This window comes from Gossypium raimondii, chromosome 5 (assembly GCF_025698545.1).
Source record: "Gossypium raimondii isolate GPD5lz chromosome 5, ASM2569854v1, whole genome shotgun sequence".
In the NCBI taxonomy this organism is placed as follows: domain Eukaryota; kingdom Viridiplantae; phylum Streptophyta; class Magnoliopsida; order Malvales; family Malvaceae; genus Gossypium; species Gossypium raimondii.
In genome coordinates, this window is record NC_068569.1 from 52,037,270 (window position 1) to 52,059,397 (window position 22,128).

The window sequence follows — 22,128 nt, forward strand, 5'->3', positions numbered from 1 at the left end:
ATGAATGCTCACTAACCAAGCTAAGAGGGTTCAGTCAAGGGGTGAGATATAATGATGACAAGATGAGAGTTAGATGGGGCAGCAATGCAGAAATTATGAGGGCAACAAAAACTTCAATGTGCGACAACAGGAGAAGGAGAAATGGACATCAATGGAGAATCAAAAATGGCAGAAAATTCTAAATGTAACATCCCTATACCATGTTCGACTTAAGGAACCTGATATAAGAATATTACATTTGGTGCCAAATTAATACTTGGCTAATTACTAATATAATTGAACATAAAAACTAATACTTGGAACATACCTAATATTTTTCCTAAGTACATGCCATTCTAATCAAAACTTTAAAACATACCATATTGTAAAAAACAATCAGATACAGAAGTATGAAAATTAAAAAAATTGTAAAAATAGTTAATTTTAAAAACTTGGTTTTGAAGTTTTACAAAATTTTTATTGTTCATTTTAAAAAATTCAGTTTTATTTAATTTTAGTTTCTTTAAATTTTATTTTAAAATTAGCTATATAAAATTTAACGTATCATTTATTGATTTTAACAACAAAATAATTTGATTAATATAACATCAATTGTTTAGTAGATGAATTTGAAGTTTGAAAATAGATTTAAAATAATGGTCATAATTTAGGGTGGTTGATGTGCTAATTATTAAGTGTGAAAATAGGACCCAAAGACTCATCTTTTTCTAAGTCGTCTCCTATCATAATTGCAAAATAAATGGATGGGGCCATTACCAAACCAATCAGTGCCAACATCAATAATTTAGCTCCCCATATCGAGGTAATCTCATAACACAAATCCTTTGAACCCAGTTGTCTTAAAACTTTTCTTAACATTTTAGTGCAACCTTGATTTTTATTTTATTTATTTCCTTTCCTTAAAAAGAAGAAAAGACCTTCAAGTTTTTTCTTTTTCTTCTTCAGTTTTGCTTACTTTCTTTTGCTCCCAAAACCAAGAAAATATCCTTCAAATCCCATTTGATCGTCTTGAAGTAGCAAGGATCTTCTCAGCACCTAGTCTAGTTTGATTTTGAAGTTCCCAAGTGAGGTAAATGTATTTATGTATGCTTAATTTCTTTATTTTTATTTTTTATATATAAATTTGTTATATATTTCTTCATCTAATATTATATTTTTATGTTTTTCTTGAACTAAATCAGAGCAAAATAGACTGTTTGGATTTGCTTTTTTTCACACTCAAATTCTTGGAATCAGTACTTCATTTTGAAGGGTAAGTGGGTATGTTTATTATGTTTTCCATCATTATATGCATAATATTAAATGGATACCAAGCAGTACCAACATCAATAATTTAGATCCCGATTTTGTATAAAATTATTAAAAAAACTCACAATTATTTATAAATAGAAAATGTATATAAAAATTCTAGAAAAATAAAATCTTGAATATGTTGTTTCATAACTAAATTGTATGAGAAATAAGGAAAATCACCATTCAATAACATCCGATTACAAATTAAAATCAAAACAAAACAAAACAAAAATGTTAGATTATTATATGTAATTTCCTGAATATTTCTCTAAACCAAATTAGTAGTATTATCAAGTTGAGTTTCATGCCCTTGAAGAACATCTAGAACTGATATTACAAATACTTATGAAATTGACCTTGATGCCATATTTTCAGTCAAAAGAATACAAATATGCCATAATTTTTCTTTTCCAAACTCAATTCAAATTTCATTACATTTTAATTTTTTCAGAATTTTATCTTTTCTTATAAAGTAAAAGCTATGTCAAGTAATGAAGATGTAAAAACAAATGAATTTGCTTAATATTTTTTCTATGTTTGTTTTTAAAGAATGAGTATTGAAGTAATAGATAATATAGAGAAATTTTCTTCCTTTTTTTTTATGTCAGGACTCGGGTCTTTAAAGTTCCTCAATCATTTTCTTCCTTCTTTTCAGAATTAGATTTGCTTTTTTTGCTTGAATCTTGACTTTATAGTCAATTTGGTGGGTCAGGTTTCTTGAAGCTTTAAGGTTGTATGGTCGTGGCTAGCGCCAAATAAAAGGTAAGTGCACAATGAGTTGAATTAATTTACTTATCTTTACCATGTTCACTATGGTTTGAACATTTTAAGTTACTCTTATTTTCATGCAGAGTTTTTATATTTTTCTTTTTCAAGCTCAATTCAAAATTCCATTACATTTTTTTTTCAAAACCCAAATTGTAAAATGAAAATATATTCAGAATTTTATCTTTTCTTATAATGTAAAAGCCATGTCAAGTGATTGATAAGGTAAAAAGCATAGAACAAATAAATTTGCTTAATAGTTTTTCTATATGTGTGTTTTAAAATAATGAGTATTGAATATTTCAATATAGATAATAGAGAGAAATTTTGTAGGGTTTAAAATAATTATCCCTAATTTTCTCACTTTATTTATTTTTAATTTTATAATGTTCCAAAATTTTAAAAATAATTTCAACTTTTATCATTTTATATATTATCAAAATGAAATTCACGAAAGTATAAAAATTTAGGACTAAAATTTTTATTAAATCATTTAAAAGTTCCACTTAACAGTTGAGTGACAAAAAATAATAATTTCAAAAACATTAGTGGTAAAATTGTAACTTTTTTAATTGAGTGATTAAAACAAAAATTAGCAATAGTTTAGTGACTAATAATGTAACTTTTTTGGTACAATGATAATTCAAATTTGGCTATTCCTAAAAGGGTGAACATTCGATCATATTTATTCACATATTACAAACATCCATATGTAAGCAATTCTCCAATTAAAATCAAATTTTAATATCAACAACTTTAACAACTCATAAATAGGAAGATAATATGTTTCAGTACACTTGAAACCACATCCTTCTACATTGACAACAATTACTATGACAATGAAGCTAAGACTCAATCCACAATACTTATATATTTTTGTTATACCTAATTAAAGTCATTTACCAGTATATTAGACATTCTTATACCCTACTTTCCCATACTTTCCCATTATTATCGTGATAATGATGATGATGTTACAATTGAGCACCAAGATCACTGTTATACTTGTTTTAATTGGTATAATAATAATTTTAGTCCTCTTTTCTTTTATATTTTCTATCAATTTGACTCGATTTTGTATAAAATTATTTTAAAAAATTTAAAATTTTAAAAAAGAAAAATGTTTATAAAAATTCTAGAAAAATAAAATCTTGAATATGTTGTTGAATAACTAAATTGTACGAGAAATAAAGTAAATTACCATTCAATAAAATCGATAACAAATTAAAAAGAACAAAACCAAAAAAGCTTCCTCAATGTTTCTCAAACCAAATTAGTAATATTATCAAGTTGAGTTTCATGCCCTTAAAGAACATTTAGAACTCATATTACCAAGGCTTATGAAATTGACCCTAATGTCATTTTTTAGTCAAGATATATAACAAAATTTCCTTTTTCAAACTTAATTCAATTTTTCATTACATTTAAATTATTTTTCAAAACTCAAATTATAAAAATAAATTATATTTAGAAAAAATTTATAACATAAAAGCTATGTCAAGGAACAAAGAACAAATAATTTTACTTAATGTTTTTTCTACGTTTTTACTAAAGAATGTCTATTGGATACTCGATACAAATAACATAGAGAAATTTTGTAGGGCCCAAAACAATTATCTCTCATTTTCTCACTTTATTTATTTTTAAATTTTTATCTACTTTTATTTAATTTTTATTTTATAATGTTCTAAAATTTTAAAAATAATTTCAACTTTTACCATTTTATATATTATCAAAATGAAATTCACCAAAAGTATAAAATTTGAGGATTAAAATTGTTATTATATCAATTAAAGAAGTGTCACTTAACATTTGAGTGACAAAAAAACAATTTTAAAACATTAGTGATGAAATTGTAACTTTTAATTAAGTGACCAAAACAAAATACCCATAGTTTAGTGACTAATAGTGTAGCCTTTTTTTGGTAAAATGAAAATTTGACCCGATCTTGTATAAAAAACTCAAAATTATTTATAAAATAGAAAATGTATATTATTCAACATAGGATTTTTACCCAAATCATATAAAAATAATTAGTTATGAAAATGGTATGGAAAATAAATTAATTACAAAAATAAGGCATTTGGTACAATATCCTGCTGGTGTTGCCTGACATATTGGTAGCACTAGATTAAAATGTGATGACCTAAAATATTTAAGGACTTGATGTAACGCCCAAAATTTTAATTTTGGGTATTATGATTGTGTAACATAAATATCTGTCAGCTTTAGTGGTTATGTGTTCTAAAAGTGTTTGAGAGGTCCTAAGTTTAAGTCAAGATTTGGGCAAATTTTAATATGTAAATTTAAAAAATATTCAAAGACTTGATATGTAAATCTCTCATTTTGATTGGCTGTTGAAAATAAACTCTAAAGATGTTGTGTGACAGTGTGGTGGCACAAAATCTTAAAAATGTTATGTGATATTGTTCATCCAGTTCAAATTATGTCTAGCATAACCGTTAACATTGTTGATAGTAATTTTGTTTGGCTCATATATATATATATATATATATAATAAAATTTTTCTAAAATTTTTATAATTATAATTTTATACGATACCGTAAATTAAATTAATAATAAGAATAATTACAATGCTATCTGTAATGGCAGACAGCAAAGAAAAAGGCTAAAAGAAAAAGTAATAAAAATAGGATTCCTTACTAATAATTCTGCCTCTGTGGATCCTACCAGAGACTTCATAATTTCCCTGTTTTTATCTTCACTTTCTTCTTACTTCTTCTTCACTGCTTTTAATTTGTTTCGATGTCCAAGGTCTATCACCAATTTTCAAGCATCCAGTCAACGTAATTTTCTTTCATTTGCTTAATTCATCACATGCTTTTCTTTGCTTTTGATTATCTGCTACTGTTATAGCAGCTAGCTTTGTAAGATTGTCAAGGAACTCAACTTCACTGCTTCCTTCTCAGTTCTAATCTCTCTACACTTTTCAGCCACTAAGTCGGGTAATAAGATCTGAAGCTATGATTTCCTCTACTAATTATCAACAGTCTTAGATTTTAAGAGTGAATGACCAGCAGACATAATCTACTATAGATAGAAATTAATACAAAAACAGCTACCCAGAAGCAATATAATGTTGAAATCTCAAACTGTCAACATTTTAACTCTTAATATTCTGTAATGAACTCTTGCACACTTGAATCTAGCATTTTATATACATCGAGAGCTTGATTCTGGTGACCATAATTTCATCATGTTTCTGTCTGCCACCCATCCATAGCTCCATCTAATAGACGCCATTGCTTGAAACTTGCATTCATGTTTCCTTTTCATGCTTACACTCACATATCAATACTTCATAAAATATCCAATTCATTCACAGATTTTCATTCTCTGCTACTGCTATATATGATTGCATTGCAGGGACATAGCAATGGAGTACGTAGAGCCTGTTGTCGGCATTGCAAATTGTCTTGGAACTCCTGTTTGTAAATATTTGCAATATCACAGAAAGCTGAACAATTATGTGAGAAACTTCAAGAGGATCAGAGATGAATTGAATTGCAAAATGGAAGATATAAAGCTGCAATTGAAAGCAGAGCTTCTTAGTCCTCTGGGGAAGATACCAAAGCAGGGAGTTGAAAATTGGTTGAAAGCTGTGAAAGAGATGATTAGGGAAGCACAAGTTGTTGAAAACAAAGTCAGTAACGGGAGATATCTCTGTCGTGCTTGCAACGGGAAGCTGGTTGATGAAAAGACTCGAGAACTGAAGGAATTTCTTAATAACGCTCCTAATGCCTCTGAAGGTCTTGCCATGGATGGTCCAAGTGCTGGGTTGCCACTGCCAACATCAGAACTAGTTGGAGAAGAAGCTGTCAGAAATGAGATTTGGGCATGTTTGATGCAGGAGGAGGTGAGCAAGATTGGGGTTTGGGGGATGGGCGGTGTGGGTAAAACCACTATCATAAAGCACATCCACAATGATCTTTTGAAAGAACAAAGATTCGAAAGGGTAATCTGGGTTACCATATCAAAGGAGTTTAATGTCATGAAGGTACAAGATGATATTGCAGATGCTTTGAAGTTGAAGGAAGGTTGGCCCAGAAAAGGAGACAAGCTCAGACGAGCAGCAATCTTGTCAAAAATGCTGAAGAACGCAGGAAAGCATGTTCTAATCCTAGATGATGTGTGGGATAAAGTCTCTCTAGAGGAAGTTGGGATCCCCGAGCCAAGTGGTAGCAATGGCTGCAAGTTGGTGTTGACAACCCGTTCGGAGCATGTCTGTAAGTACATGGGTTGTAAGGTGATAAAAGTGAAGCCACTTTCAGAGGAAGAGGCATTGATACTATTCTTGAATAAAGTTGGACCTAACATTGTTCAAAGTCCAACTATAATGCCTACTTTGAAGCTTGTTGTCAACGAATGTGCGGGTCTACCTCTTACAATTGTCGTGGTAGCTGGTACCATGAAAGGAGAAGATAACCCTCGTATTTGGAAAAATGCACTCAAAGAATTGAAAGAGAGAATAGGGAAAGTGGAAGGAGTGGAAGCTGAGGTAATCGAGCGCTTGAAATTTAGCTTCGATCACTTAAAGGACGAGAAAGTGAAATATTGTTTCTTACATTGCGCATTATATCCCGAAGATTTTGGAATTGAAAAGGATGAACTAATTGAGTGCTGGATTGAAGAGGAATTCATAGATGATATGAGTACAAGACAAGAAATGAAAGATAAGGGCCATGTTATTTTGAAGAAATTAGAAGATAATTGCTTGTTGGAAAATGTCTTGTATGAAAGAGTGCAAATGCATGATGCAGTGAGAGACATGGCATTGTCGATCACAAGAATGAATCCTCGATGTATGATACAAGCAGGTTCGCAATTAGAAGAGTTACCAGAAAAGGTGCAGTGGAGTCCGGATATTGAGAAAGTGTCACTTATGTATAACTCCATATCAGAAATTTCCATAGATGTGCTGCCCACAAAATGTCAACTTCTCACAACCTTGTTATTGCAGGAGAACCCTATAAAGAAGATCTCAATTTCTTTCTTCATAAACATGCCTTGTCTTAGTGTTCTCAATTTGTCCTCTACGAAGATCAAAAGTTTACCAAATTCCATCTCTGAACTAAAGAACCTCACAACATTGTTGCTTAGTGGCTGTCGAGAATTAAGAGATCTGCCATGTCTTTCGATGCTTCAAGAATTGAAGAAGCTGGATCTAAGTCAGACTAAAATTGAGGAAGTCCCTGAAGGAATGGATATGCTGGTAAAGCTAAGATATCTTGATCTTCAAGTGTTCAGTCTGAAAGAGATACCCGCTGGACTTTTACCAAAACTCGTTCACCTTCAGCACTTGAGTTTTGAAGTGGACAATGAAAAAACAAGTCTAAAAGCAGAGGAGATGGAACCATTGAAGAAGTTGGAGTGCTTTACCGGACGTTTCGAAGACATCGGTGAATTGAATAAGTTCATCTCCTCAATGCAACAAAGTAAGAAAAATCTCATCAATTACCATTTACAGGTGTGCTCATCTCTTCCGATGGCTTCAGGAGATAAAACAGTAACAATTGGAGGAGTCCAGAATTGGGAAGGTGAGTTAATTATGCACCCAATTGAAATTCAAGAGTTGAATATTTTTGGGTGCGACTATTTGAGAAGCTTAGTCGATGACAATTCTTCCTTCAAAATGCGATTGACTTGAGGGTTTGTTGGATTTGGATGTGTGAAGGGATAGAGTGTGTTGTTTCCTGTCCTCTTTGCCTCTTCTTCCGCTCATCCATTTCAGAGCCTCGAGGTGTTGAATCTTTTTAATCTGCCAAAGTTGAGTGCCCTTATTATGAAAGATGCAGGAATTGGTTCAGCAACAACATCAACAGTGGCTCCGTCTGCCTGCTTTTCCCATCTTAAGGAAATTATGATATACAACTGCTCAAGTATGAAGACGTTGCTTCCACATTGGTTGCTTCCAAACCTCCAAAACCTGGAAGAAATACATGTGTCACTCTGTGATGAGGTAGTAGAAATATTGGGAGTAGCAACATCAGAAGTTGAAGAAAAAGGGAGTGATGCATTAATCAAATTCCATCTTCCCAAATTGAGAGAGTTGTTATTCAGTGGATTACCAAATTTGAAGAGCATCTGCAGCAAAAGTGGAGTGATGGTTTGTGATTCTCTCGAATTTATCAAAGTTGATGAAGGGTGTGATAAACTGAAGAGAATTCCTCCATTTGTTCCCCTTGTTGGGAATGGGCAGCCATTTGCATATGCTCCACCTTCTCTTACCATCAGGTCAAGCACAGAATGGTGGGAATCGTTGGAGTGGGATGACCATCCAAACTTTGAAAATGTTCTCAAGCATGAAAGGTATGAACCATTTATAGTTAGTTTTTTTTTTTTTTTATAAATCTAATTTCTCCATTTTAATAAAATTTCAGGAGTTCTTGGTGATGTTGTTGTAGAGAAAGATGAAAGTGTAGGTGGGAAAGAAGGATAGTGCAAAAGAGAGGAGAAAAGGAATGATGGAAGGAAGAGGTTAAGAGGCTCCACATTGTAAACATATAAATTTGCTTAATATTTTTCTATGTTTGTTTTGAAAGAATGAGTATTGAATATAGATAATATAGAGAAATTTTGTAGGGTTTAAAATAATTATCCCTAATTTTCTCATTTTTTATTTTTAAATTTTAGAATGTTCTAAAATTTTAAAATATTTTTAACCTTTTACCATTTTATATATTATTAAAATTAAATTGACTGAATAATTATATCACTTATTATCATTGAATAAAACAAAACATAGCTAATAACCATTGTTAAGTACCAGTTCAGCTTTTATTAATTCTCAATTCTTTTTTGTTGAAGATAACCGAATTCATAATTTCAACATTAGAAATCTTGTATTTCAAATTAAAAATTTTCAAAAGGCTAAATTACAACTATATGCTGAAAAAAAATTGAAAATTTATGTTGTTTTCTTGAAAATTTATCAATTTATATTATTTTTTACAAATAGAAAAGAAAATGTGTCTTATAGGATGTGTTTTCTCTGATCTTTCGGAGAAAACATGAGACGCGTTTTATTCTCTTTCCTAAAAAGTGCTCTGTAGGATGCATTTTCAGATAGTCTAAAATTGTTTTTTTTTTCTTACAGTTTGAAACTAGAAGTTTGTAGGTTTTGCTTTTCTCGTGTTCAAGATAAATATTGTTATAGTTTTAAGGTATGTTTGAATTTACGGTAGTGTCGTGGAGTTGGGTGACTTACGAATTTCACCTAGCATGTGAGCATGGAGCCATCCGAGAATCTGGATTGCATTGCAACTCAAGGTCCCAGTTGACAGTGGTTCTATAGTCTCCGATTGAAGTGTAACTAGGTCTTTAATTTTACAAAGGTTAGTTATCAATGAATGGAGCATAAATGGGGCCCCAGTTGATGGTGGTTATGTGAGCACGACAACGAGTTTCTCATCATCAAGGGAGGATGCTATTTGCCAAAGAAACAGAAGTATGAGGAAAAAAATGCAATGGCGTTTTAGTATAATCAAGTAATTCGGTAGAAATGGATAAAATGCTACTACAATTTTCTTCCTTATACTTTTGTTTATGTGGTGTATAGCTTCCTCCATTGATGATGAAAAAAAATCCTTATTGTGCCTACAAAACCACCGCCAACTAGGGCCAAATTTATGTTTTGTCCCTTGGCAATATAACCTTTGTAAACTTGAAACCTTAATTACATTTCAACCCGAGACAAGATAATCACCATCAAGTTGGATCTCGAGTTGCAATGCGATCTCGATCGCTTCGGTGATAACTCAATGCTCACATGGCGGTGAAGTTTGTTGGAACAAAAACCAAAACTTTGAAATTAATAAACTAACCTCCTCTTTTGTTTGTTGGTCTAAAGTTAGTCAAATGTCCTCAAGCTCAGTCAATATATTGTTGGCGGGGTTATTCCACCTATACCAAAAACATATTATTTCAACAGTACAATGAAAATTTTGATATAGTAACACTACACCAAAACAGGCTTTTAGCGGCGCTAAAAAGCGCTGCTAAAAGTATTTGCGGCGCTTTTACAAGCGCCGGAAAAAACGCCACTAAAGACTACGCCGCTAAAGACCACGACCTTTAGCGGCGCTTTTGCCACGAACGCCGCTAAAGATCATGACCTTTAGCGGCGCTTCTCGCAAAAAACGCCACTAAAAACATAACCTTTAAAAAAATTATTTTAATCAAATAATATCTTTAGCAGCGCTTTTCATTCAAACGCCGCTAAAGAACAAACCTTTAGCGGCACTTCTCACAAAAACGCCACTAAAAACATAACCTTTAACAAAATTATTTTAATCAAATATTATATTATATTATATTTTTAATTTTGAACTTTAAATATACTTTTAAGGATAAATAAAAATATTATTTAAATTAAATTTTCTATGAAAATTTTAACTTTAAAACTAAATATAAAAATGAATGAATTTAGTTTTAAAATTTAAAATAATAAATTAATAACACAATTAAAATCCAAAAGTTAGAACTCAAGTTGTCGTAAATATTAAAGTAAAAATAAAAATTTAGAATCAAAACTAAAATAAATAATACATATGAAAAACAAACTGACTAGTTGAACCTCCTATGACTATACACATTGCAAGGTAATAAAAAATACAATGCATTAAATTGTTGAACCTGCCCAGGTACTATCTGACAGCAGAATAACACATTAAATTGTTGGATTAAACATGTAGATTACATACTAATGTAGACCTAAATATTTTCCTTTTCCTTCTACCCTTAAATCTAGAGATAGCAAAAACCAGGGACCTAACACCAGCAAGTTCAAATATATCGCTAAAAGAAACACAGCTTTAGCTCCATCCAAATGTACTTTCAATTCTCATTTCAAATTCTGCTTCAATATATTGGATGAGTTTCCCCACTGCATGATGTTAGGTGATCAAACAGAGTACTTTAAAACTGCAAAAGTAAGAAGCAAGCATCCTCACTTGATAATCTGAAGGGTTGTCTTCCTCACCACTTGGTCCTCTAAAAGGAAGCAGCTGAGCTTTAGGTTTCTCTAAAGAGAAAACAACAGGAATTCCACCCTCAATCCCATGATCTTTCCTTAAACGGTGTCTCACCTAGAAGCAAAAATTTGAGAAAGAGTAAAGTGAATGATATCAGGAAATAAACTCCTAAACAATGTTTTCTTAATGCAATAGATAAACAAGAGTAAAATTGGATATCCAAAATAACAAATACAAGCATAAGATATTAAAGTTTTCCAAACCAAATAAAATCTAATTGGACAAGGCCCCAAAGTAAACACCAATCATAAGATCAGCAACCACCAGAAAACTGCAGTAGCAAGTGTAGATTCAAAAGCCACAGACGCAAAGAGCCCCCATTTTAGAATGATTGACAACTCCAAAACAACTTCACCGTATTCAGAATCAATAATATAAAATGCCAGAAGCTCAAATCACAATAAATAATAAAAATACAAAAACATAAATATTTCATAACCTAAAGCTACTGATACTAAAATAAAATACGTATCTAGAAGCAAAACCTAACCTTCGTACACACTAAGTAGCAAAGTTGATCCTAATCCTTCAGCTGAATAACTTATGTTGCTTGCTTACTCGTGCTTTAGATGGGTGCAATATCAAACAAGCATATAGAAGGATTAGCCATGCACTATCATAATAATGAAAATAAAACATAAATTAGAGCATAACATGAACCACATAAAGAAATTAGGAGTTCTATATATGGTGAAAAGCCAATATTTGACTGCAACGTTATATAGAATTCTTATAGCCAATAGGTAAAACTGAAAGTTCATAAGTCATGATGATACCTTTGTGTCAATGTTATCAATGTAGTCCAAAACAAAATCAGGGTTTAACTATTTGATTAAAAAATTAAAAATTATTTTATAAATTATTTTTTAATCAGGGTTTAAATTTGACAAATTTAAAGACTAAATGTTATTTTATCTATAGATGAATTGAAAAATTGAAATGCCAACTAAGCTTCTTATATAGCAGCTCTGTCAAGGTTCTGAACTCCAGCAGAATTAATCAAACATAATCATTGACAATATATATATATAATTTTATATATAAAACCTTGTTTGCTCTAAAGAAATTTGGATGGAAAAGGGTTAATTTCATATTCTTTAAATTATTTAAAATAAATGCCTGCATGGATGGAGTCAAGTACCTTCTGAGAGTTCAGGTTGTTCGAATGGGGTACAAAGAGACTTAGCTGCTCCCATCTCACCCCTTGTTCGAGCTTTCACATCTTTCTCCACCTCCTATATATACAAAACATAAAACATCATTTAAGAAAAATGAGCGACATATGCCTCGAGAGATTAGAATATGATCCAGCTCATGTTGTTGCCTAACAAAATACAGGTTTTACAAACTCATCCTACGTTTTACAACTTCAATGCAGGCATCTCTTTTTGTTTTGCCACATCGAATAGGTTCTGTTGAATCTTATCCAACATTCCTTTTACTTGTTCAACCAAAAGACTCTAGAGATATCAGTCTTTTCTCCATTGTCACAGCGAACTGCACGCACCTGTCCAATAAAACACATTCTGGTTTCAATAATAAGAAAATAATACATAAAAGAATAGAAGGAAAGCGGAAATAAGAAAAAAAGGGTTAATTGCATGACCTTAAAGAGCTAAGAAAATAAGTAATTTTGTTTTGGACTTAAAGAGCATAATTTTGAGTATTATTGAGGTTATGAATTCCGAGGACATGTAAGAGAAGTGCACAAGGCTACTAATACGAACATGGACAGCAAATAATCATCTTTTATGTAATAATTAAACAAATAAGCTATCCGATTTTTCTTTTGGTTTGAGTTGGTAAAACGTTAGGCATGTTCGTATTCAACATAAGTTTTCTGACCTTTAAATTTTTCATTATTGTTGCAAATAGAAGCACAGTCACTGAAATGAGAATCTCGACATGCTCCTTGTCTTTCTAGTTGCAGGCTTCTGTTAGCAGTATATTACTATCAAAATTTGCAATTGCATTTGAAGAACCTGCAAGAATCTCATAACAGCTAACCAGAACAGGGTCAAAAATCTCTTCTGTTCTTTTTCTTTCTGTTTTTAAGGCTGGAGTTGGTTGGATCTCAGCTACCTTAAATAAATTTGTTTGACTTCGAGCACCCATTAAATACATTAAATCAGGCCCTTCCACTTATAGCCAATTGGTTTTAGGTTGGATGCTTAACACAAGTCATGTAAACTTCTTGTTACTTTTAATTTGAGTTAAATTTTAGAACTTTTCATATAGACTAGCAACTTCCCACTCAATTTTCCACCTCTTTCTCGCAACCAGAAGAAGGAAACACTGATAACAGAAAAATAAATTATCTCAAATTCAATTCGTGCAATTATCATATCATTTTATTTTCTTTCTCATTTTACATTTTTTTCTTGGCAACCAAGCAGGAGTTAGACTACTAACAAACTAACTAAAAGCTTACTTTCTACATCTAACTATGAAAAAAAAGTAATCGAAAATATAAATTTGAGATAATTTCATCAATCTGCAATTTTCTTTCTCGGTTTCCAGTGCTTTCTCAGTAACCAAAAGGAAACCGTTAAAATTACAACAAAGAGGAGAAAAAAAGAAAGCTATTCGAGTTGAAGTCATGCAATTTTAATTTCCTTCTCAGTTCTTCATTTTTCCTTCTCAATTTCCAAGTTGAGTCCGCGAAATTATTACATAAATTTTGCAATTTTCCTTCTCAATTTCCAAACTTTACTAGAAACCAAATAAAAACTATAAAATTAAACGATAAAAGAAAATATAACCTTGTGAAAGGGACCGACGCGCTGCTCACTGGCATAAGACTTGAAGTTCCTCATCACCATCTCGTTAATTACTAACCTCGGTCCTCGAGATCCCACTTGGGCCTGCTCTGGCTCGCGAGTCGTGAACTCATCCTTCGTTTCCATCTCCATACGGAAATAAGCGGCTGCTAAGTCAACTCACTGCTATTGAATCGGTTTGAGACTTCGAGACGAGTTGATGGAATAAACAATTAAAAGGAAGATGAAAAAGTTTAAAAAGCATTTGAGCAAAATTTCAGAAGGGATTTTTAGCGGGAATTTGAAATAAACATCACGCGTCAGAATATTTGGGGCGCTTACAAAAAAAGTCACTAATTGAATAACTTTTGTGGCGTTTTCAACAAAAACGCCACTAAAAATTAAATTTTTGTAGTGAAACGGGCCGTTTTGAAAATTTTAAATATATATTTGCGGCGTTTTTGGTTCAAACGCCGCTATTGCTTACCTTTTGCGGCGTTTTTCTTATAAACGCCGCTAATAATTAACTTTTTTTACAATTTTATATTTAATTATTATATAATTCATATCAATTTTAAATAAATAATTTTTGAAAAATTAAGTAATATTTAAAAGAATTAGATAAATTTTAAATCTTTTATATAATTTTTATTTTTATTTGTTATAATTTGATCCTATGCAAAATAGATAGTTACCCATCCATATCAATCATTACTTTTATTTATTTATTTATCAATGTTTTTTAATCTAATATTTAAATATATCAAATGGTTTAGATTAAATATTTTGAAATATAAAAGCATTAATTGATTGTATAAAATTTCATCATTTAAGAAATCTCAAGTAAACCATATAATAAATCTCTTAAATAATTTAAACTATAATCATAATTTTAATATATTAAAATTAATATTATCTCCTTTACAATTATATAAGAAATTATTTAATATATAAATTAAAAAATACTAATTACTCTAAACCCTAAACTCTTAACCCTTATCCCCAATCCCCTGAACATTGAATCATAAAACATAAACCTTAAACCCCTAACCCCTAACCCCTAAACATTAAACCCCAATGATGTGAGCTTGCCTACGAACCAAATGGAGAACGAACAAGAAGCCATCAAGCTGCCCATTGGTCCAATAACGCGAGCTAGAGCTGACTTTGGATGAATTTCTGAATGAAATATCATTTTAGTGAGGCAATTCACTCTCTTTATTCTTCAAAGCTCTATTGACTTATCTTTACGAGTGGCGTCAATCTGACTTTGTTTCGAACTTATCACCATAAGGTGTGGCGTTCCAACTATACCGAAGGTTCCTATTTTGCTAAATAGAGGGTCTCGGTTTTATCTACCATTTCTTTCCTTTTTCTTTGAAACCTTTAAGCCCGGGTCCTTATTTGCTAATAAGGGTTCGTTCTTGTTTCATTGGAAATCACTTATCTCCATTTTGCTTCCTAAACCATTTAAAACCAATATAACTCATCTTATTGAATTTGAACTAAATCGACACTACCTAAATTCGATCGGGAACATAATACGACTCGTCACATCATCCGAATCGAGCTCGTATCACCCAACCCTTAAACCATAAACCATAACCCTTAACTCTTAACCCTCAACTCCTAACCCTTAACCCCTAAACCTTAATCTATAAATCTTAAACCATAAACCGTAACCCTTAAGCCTTAAACGCATAAACTATAAACCATAATCTATAAACCTTAAAATAGTAACTCCTAAACTTTAACCCTAAACCATATACCCTTAACCCTAAACCCTAAACAATAATAATAATTAATTCAATATTTTAAAATTAATACTATCTTTTTATGATTATATAAGAAATTATATAATATATAAATTAAAAAAATCAGTCATATACCTAAAAACTTTAAAATTATTTTAAATAATAGTATTTTAATTTTTGAATATTCAATTAAAAATAATTTGAATTTTAATTAATATAAATAAACCAATTAAATAATAATAAATAGATAAAATATTTTTGCGGCGCTTTTGACCCCGAGCATTAGCGGCGCTTTTCCAAAAACGCCGCTAAAGCCCATACTTTAGCGACGCTTTTTAAAAAACGCCACTAAAGCCCCTAAAACTCAAAAAAAGACGTAGTTGGGCTTAGGTTTTTTGCGGCACTTTTTCAAAAACGCCGCTAAAGCCCCATGCATTAGCGACGCTTTTTATAAAACGCCACTAAAGCCCCAAAAACTCAGAAAACGACGTCGTTGTGCTTAGGTTTTTTGTGGCGCTTTTTGAAAAACGCCGCTAATGCTCATTTTTAGCAGCGTTTTCCAAAGTGCGCCACTAATGCTCAATCTTTAGTGGCGTTTTTTCAGAAGCGCCGCTAATGTTTGATTTTTAGCGGCGTTTTTTATCCAAACGCCACTAAAAGTGCCGCTAAAAGCCTGTTTTGCTGTAGTGTAACAATATTATGAAATGAATTTTATCATGTTATGAATGAGAATTCATAAGGGGAATTTCTATTGCATTCTATATTTTTCATAATCTTTACAGGTAGTATACTCTATTATATATAGAGAGATTAGACTCTTCATATTCTAATACACAAATAAAAAAAGGGGTTATAAGGAGATGAAAGGTTAAAATTAAAGAAAATGAAAGATTAAAGGTCAAAGGAGATAAAAAGTGAACGGTGAAAGGTTAAACATCCACTTGATAGCATTAATAATAAATATTCTAAATGTAGTAAAAATCATAAAAATAATTAAAACACTGCTCCAAATGAACCAAATCCACTCAAGCAATTACTGAAACTTCAAGGAAAATGTGAGAGCATAGATTAATTATTTTAAATAAGTTAATTGCACCAAATATTTTTAAATTATTGCCTGCATTCTAAATTAATTCATTAAATTTTAAATCATTTTAGTTACATTTCTAAACTAAAGAGAATATATCAATCAAGTTTTTTGTTTTAAAACCATTAATTTAATAATAAAAGACATCTTCAGTCACTCTCAATTTTAAAATTGAGTAAATTAGTCACTTTCAAAAATTTTGGAATAATTTAATCTCTGTCAATTTTGAAAGTGAGCAACAAAGGACAATTAATCACGACGTTCATGTCTTTCGTCAATTGTGCATGATTTTGATTGGTATAATAACACATTTAGCCCTTGATGTTTACATATTTTGTTAGTTTGGTCTTGATTCTAAAAAAAAAAACAAATTCAGTCTCAAAATTTACACATTTACAAAAATATTACAGGCTAAATTTATTATCATATCAATTAAATTTATGTAAAATTGACGAAAAACATTAATATTATGATTAATTGCTCACTTTTGAAATTGGTAGGCATTAAATTGTTTCGATTTTTTAGAGGAACCAATTTGCTCAATATCAAAATTGAGAGGGACTAGAGGGTTGTTTTACCTAGTTTAATAATTAAATGACATGTTAAATCTTATGTGGTATAATTTAAATAAAAATTAAAAAATTGTAGAAATATTTGTTTTAAAAATCTTGGTTTTGAAGTTTTTACGAAATTTTTATTGTTCATTTTTTTAAATTTCAGTTTTATTTAATTTTAGTTTCTTTAAAATTTTCATTTTAAAATTAGCTATATAAAATTTAACGTGTCATTTAATGATTTTAATAATAAGATGACCTGATTAATATAACATCAATAGTTTAAAAATGTAATTAGATCAGTTTGAAGTTTGAAAATAGATTTAAAATAATGGTCATAATTTAGGGGTGGCATTTTGCAGTTTAGACTTTAGACCATAAATTACTGAGATGAAAACTGTAGCGTCGTTCTGCAGCCTTTTTGGTCCAGGCAGGGCAGGCTGAGCTCAAAAATTTGGGTAGACCTTGAATAAAACATATAGACCCATATTTCATATTAGGCAGAGCTTGAGCAAAATAACAGTTAGCAATACCTTGTCTAAGCGTGAGTCAAATCCGGTCTATGAGATAAAGCATTCAGATTGAACTACCGGTAACATTATGAGTTTCTGGTCCATCCTTAATGGGGATGCAAAGAACAAAATTAACTAACTTTTGCCACTATAGAATGTTTGTTCAACTAAATAAAATAAAGATTGTCCTATAACTCTAGTTCCATTCAAGTTAAAACTTCTTCAGGCAAGATAATAGTAACATAAATGCTAAAAGAACCAGCACAACCACCACGGCAGGAGCTGCCCATATCCAATAGTTCATCGACTTCTTACGTTTCAGGATGGCTTTTGGGAGGGACTCGGTTCTTTTGGTTTGATTCCTGTACCTACTAGTATTCTCCTTTGGTACTTTACCCTTCATTGAAATTGTAGCAGGAACAGGTGCATCAGTATTAACATCGACCTTCTCGGGTTCTGAATCTTGTGCCACAGCTTCAATCAGTTCCTCGATTCACAGCATTTGTCGATCCTGCCACCTTCTTCTTAGCTCTCTTTTCACGCTCCTGAAAAAAAGATCGAAAGAGTTTCAGTTTCAACCCACAAACTAATAACCGATAAAGTGAAACCAGATAAGGAAGCAAATGATTTCCTTGAGCTTCTTTTCAGCTTCCATTTGAGCTCTTCTAGCTGCTTTGGCTGCTGCTTTTTCAGCCAACTTCAAATGATTTCCTTGAGCTTCTTTTCAGCTTCCATTTGAGCTCTTCTAGCTGCTTTGGCTGCTGCTTTTTTAGCCAACTTCTTTTTTCTTTCCATGGCTTGCTTTGCTTTCGCTATTTCCTCTTCTCTCTTCAATTCTTTCAGTTTTGCTGCATCGACTTCCTTGTTCTTTTGCAATTTTCCGGATACCAAAATTTCCTCTGCTACAACACTAATATCTGACAAAGGATTCGACTCCATTGCTATAGTCTCGGCATCTTTTGGGGCCTTTTTGGCTGGTTTAGTATCTGTTTGGGGACCTGATTTGGCCTCTTCCTTTGGTTTTCTTACACTAGGTCTCAGAATTGTTTCGGTTTCAGAATCCACTGGTTTCTCGGTGCAACCAGTGGTTTCTCATCAGGATTCCTTATCCGACCATCCCGACTCAATAGCCGACTGTCCAGAGATGGCAGAGTTCTTTTCTCATAATCATCCCTGAAGGCTTTATTGCCTTCCAGAGAGCCATAAACTTCTCAACCTAAAAGGAATATAAAAGATAAGTGAGCGGCTAATTATAAAGCAAATGAGATACATTGGAAGTAACATTAACAAGCAGTCTCAACAAACCTCCACAATTGATAACTCCTCAAGAGCCTTTATATCTTTCTGTGCAGCGAGCAGTTTGGCGTTGTGTACAATGGTACGGCTCTGGTAAAAGTGAGAATTCTGAAATTTTGAGAAAGAGTAATTAAAATGATTCATTAGTAACATCGTGCACAGGAATATTGGAAGTAGACATAATATGTATCATTTAATATCTTAAGTGACACTAGTTATTCATGCATAAATGAAAATGTTCCGACATGGTCAAGTATTACACGAAACAGATATCTTAAGAGTTGAAGCAAAGAAAAGGCGATACCCCCTGATCACTTTGTTTCCTCAGCTCCTGAATGTTTTCAAAAGCTTTGTCCCTCTTCAGGGTCACAGCTTTCAGCTCATTTTGTAAAGACACGATTTTAGTCTCAGTTTCGTCCAATTTATCTTTAATTTGCTTTTTTTTGGACCAGACTGCATGCTGCTCCTTCCTTACTCCATTCAAATCGACACCCATAAGCTACAATAAACAAATATAGCTTTTTTTTTTAGTGTAACACAATGGTGCTCTATATTCACATATAAAAAGAGGAGCAAACTCCGATGGATAAAGGCAGAAAATAGAATTATCTTACTTTAACTTGATCTTGAATGTCTTCTTTCTGGCCTAATGAATCTTGAATCTTTGATCTCATTGCAGCATTAGCAATAACTTTCTCGCGGGTTCCCTCCAGGTGTTTGATTTCTTTAAGGATTCGCTTCTCCTCACTCAACGAGATGCCTTCATGCTGAATGCGGTATTGCAAGCTATGGATCTGCAATTCATAAATTCCATTGAAGTGACTAAAGGAGAAAAAGAAAAGCATTAACTGCGGCAGAAAACAATGAATAAATCTAAATGCAGTCAAAGTTCATAGAAGTATCATACAATAAAATCGAGCTCTTCCTCAGATGCACATAAACTAAGTCGATTATCAACATCTTTATTTTGCGAAGCTTGCCTAAAGCCTGCTGCAGTGGTTCTATTTCCATCTTTTTCTCATCTAAAATCGTCTTAAATTGCTCAAAATCAACATTCAGCGCTCTCACTTGCGAAAGCATATCTGACCGTTCTGCCTGCATTAGCATAAAGATAATCACAATTTAGCCAACTGACGGCGCCATTATTTTTTACTTCTTTCACATTTTTTCTCAAATTCTGAAGGCAAACACAACAATAACGAATCATTATACCAATAGCATATCTGTAAGTGTCATTACGTTTCAAGGACATAAATTTCAAACATTCAAATAAATGCTTCCGGGTTTAATTCCCCTACATTCATCATATTACAATAAGCACACCGTAATGACATAATGATAGGGCTAATAATTATCTTAAAAGTATGACAATTAATGGCTACCATGCTATACATCTAATTGAAATTATTAACTTTTCACTCACCCTTTTTGCTTTTAATTCGTCGGTAAGCTTAAACCGGCTTTATTCCACTTTTATATCTCTTTATCAGCCTGATCAAGTTTGGCTTTTATAGCCGGATCTTCGTAGAAGCGATACCTAATAAAATGAAAAGAGTGGATCTGCTTAGGTGCAGGCCACTCGACGACCGCATCCTTCGGAAAGTCGGGATCGGATGCACCATTCTCTTCTCCTTATCAGGTTCCTCACTATGTGAATCAACTTCAATGGGGTTATTATAAACTGGATCCTTATCCAGTTTCCCATTTTCATGAAGAAATGATTTGTCTACTTCAGTCACTTTGTCAATAGACAATTGTGCCAGGTCTGAATCAACAACCTCAACACCCATTAAACACAAAATTGAGCTACCTGAAAACATCCAAAGACAAAGATTATGACACCATATAACAACAAATATAAATATAAAATATTATTTCATTCATAAAATAAAAATTTTAAAACAGACACCTGATAGACATGTATAAAACAATATATATTAAATAAATTATTGACAACCTACAATCTTTGACTTTTCAAAGATATTTTGTCAAAAAAATTGGGCACCGAAAATCTAAGCATTTAAGTCATAGATTTTTGGGTTGAATTTTAGCTTGGGATAATTGCAATTTTGGTCCCTAATTGTATAGTAACTTTGCAAGTTGATCCTTAAGCTTAAACTATAAATAGGCCTAGTTATTTCTCATTTTCTCCATCCCACAAATGCCATTCTCTACTTAAGGCATTATTCTCTCTCCTTATTTGTAAAATTTCACTTGTATTTTGGAGTGAAATATATTTGGTAGTGCCCGAGGACGTAGGCAAAATTTGCTGAACCTCGTTAAAATTCTAGTGTTCTTTATTGTTTATTTTGCATATTTTGCGAGTGTGATTGTAGTGATTTATTGTGCTATTAAATTACGATAGAGGGATATTCTGGCTAGGAAAGACCTGGTACTTAAGCGATCCTTGTGATCCACCTCTCTTTCCTGGGAATTGAACTTTGTGTGATTTTTTAGTACAATAATTTTACTCTTTTACACGCTTCCGCGCAACAATTGGTATCAGAGCTAGATTCGTACTTGGGGAATACGACCGTTTACGATACTATTTACGTATACGGTATTGTTCATCCATGGCACTATTCACGTAGACGGTATTGTTCATATATACAGTAGTTGGGATCGAGGAGAAGAATGGCAGAGGCATCGTCATCAACAAAGACTACCGTGACCAATGCAAAATTTGAAGTAGAGAAATTTGATGGTACCAATAATTTTGGTATGTGGCAATGTGAGATCCTGGATGTCTTATGTCAGCAAGAGTTGGATATAGCCCTTGAAGAAAAACCTGACAAGATGGATGACAAGGAGTGGGCCAAGATCAATAGACAGGCGTGTGGTACAATCCGCCTATGTTTGGCCAAAGAGCAGAAGTACTCTGTCATGAGGGAGACATCAGCGAAGAAGTTGTGGGATACACTGGAAGAAAAGTTTCTAACGAAAAGTCTTGAAAATAGGCTTTATATGAAAAAGAAACTTTTTCGGTTCACGTATGCACCCGGTATGTCGATGAATGACCATGTGAACTCATTCAATAAAATTTTAGCAGACTTGC

The 22,128-nt window shown here is 32.1% G+C and overlaps 2 protein-coding genes and 2 pseudogenes across 12 annotated transcripts in view; 1 reads left to right on the forward strand and 3 right to left on the reverse strand.

The window, feature by feature from the left end:
• The window catches only part of LOC105766506 (disease resistance protein At4g27190-like), an 84,774-nt gene that overhangs the window by 23,717 nt on the left and 38,929 nt on the right, over nucleotides 1-22,128 (forward strand). The window contains exons 1-4 of one of the 9 annotated variants that reach the window (XM_052630215.1): nucleotides 995-1,069; nucleotides 1,182-1,252; nucleotides 2,005-2,055; nucleotides 5,446-7,757. In XM_052630215.1, the coding sequence (XP_052486175.1) occupies nucleotides 5,456-7,726 (2,271 nt within the window). In that variant the 5' untranslated portion in view covers nucleotides 995-1,069; nucleotides 1,182-1,252; nucleotides 2,005-2,055; nucleotides 5,446-5,455 and the 3' untranslated portion in view covers nucleotides 7,727-7,757. Of the gene's footprint in view, nucleotides 1-968; nucleotides 1,070-1,181; nucleotides 1,253-2,004; nucleotides 2,056-4,089; nucleotides 4,866-4,935; nucleotides 5,025-5,445; nucleotides 7,758-22,128 lie in introns of those variants that run through there. The other 8 variants (XM_052630217.1, XM_052630210.1, XM_052630218.1 and 5 more) reach the window with 8 other exon arrangements.
• LOC128031864 (structural maintenance of chromosomes protein 4-like) lies at nucleotides 10,681-14,198 on the reverse strand. Of its 3 annotated transcripts, none has more exons than XR_008195781.1 (4): nucleotides 13,874-14,198; nucleotides 12,253-12,346; nucleotides 11,031-11,165; nucleotides 10,681-10,963 (listed from the first exon to the last, which is right to left on the reverse strand). XR_008195781.1 is itself a non-coding variant. In XM_052630225.1 (4 exons), the coding sequence occupies exons 1-3, from the start codon at nucleotides 14,021-14,023 to the stop codon at nucleotides 11,640-11,642; spliced, it is 279 nt and encodes a 92-aa protein (XP_052486185.1). In that variant the 5' UTR covers nucleotides 14,024-14,198; the 3' UTR covers nucleotides 10,681-11,165; nucleotides 11,602-11,639. The 3 variants fall into 3 exon arrangements, 2 of the variants coding, with proteins under 2 accessions (XP_052486185.1, XP_052486186.1); XM_052630225.1 differs by adding an exon at nucleotides 11,602-11,674 and having other exon boundaries at nucleotides 10,681-11,165; XM_052630226.1 differs by having other exon boundaries at nucleotides 10,681-11,165.
• Nucleotides 17,829-22,128, reverse strand: part of LOC105766491 (proton pump-interactor 1-like) — a 97,053-nt pseudogene continuing 92,753 nt past the window's right edge.
• Nucleotides 18,251-20,910, reverse strand: LOC105767188 (proton pump-interactor 1-like; annotated as a pseudogene).

Bases quoted from the DNA above. Each gene is read 5' to 3' on its own strand.
- LOC128031864 (XM_052630226.1), bottom strand. From the start codon at position 14,023: ATGGAGATGGAAACGAAGGATGAGTTCACGACTCGCGAGCCAGAGCAG. The intron at 12,347-13,873 runs GTTATATTTTCT...TTGTATATATAG, and splicing joins GCGTCGGTCCCTTTCACAAG to GAGGTGGAGAAAGATGTGAA. The intron at 11,166-12,252 runs GTACTTGACTCC...TTTTGCTTCTAG, and splicing joins ACAACCTGAACTCTCAGAAG to GTGAGACACCGTTTAAGGAA.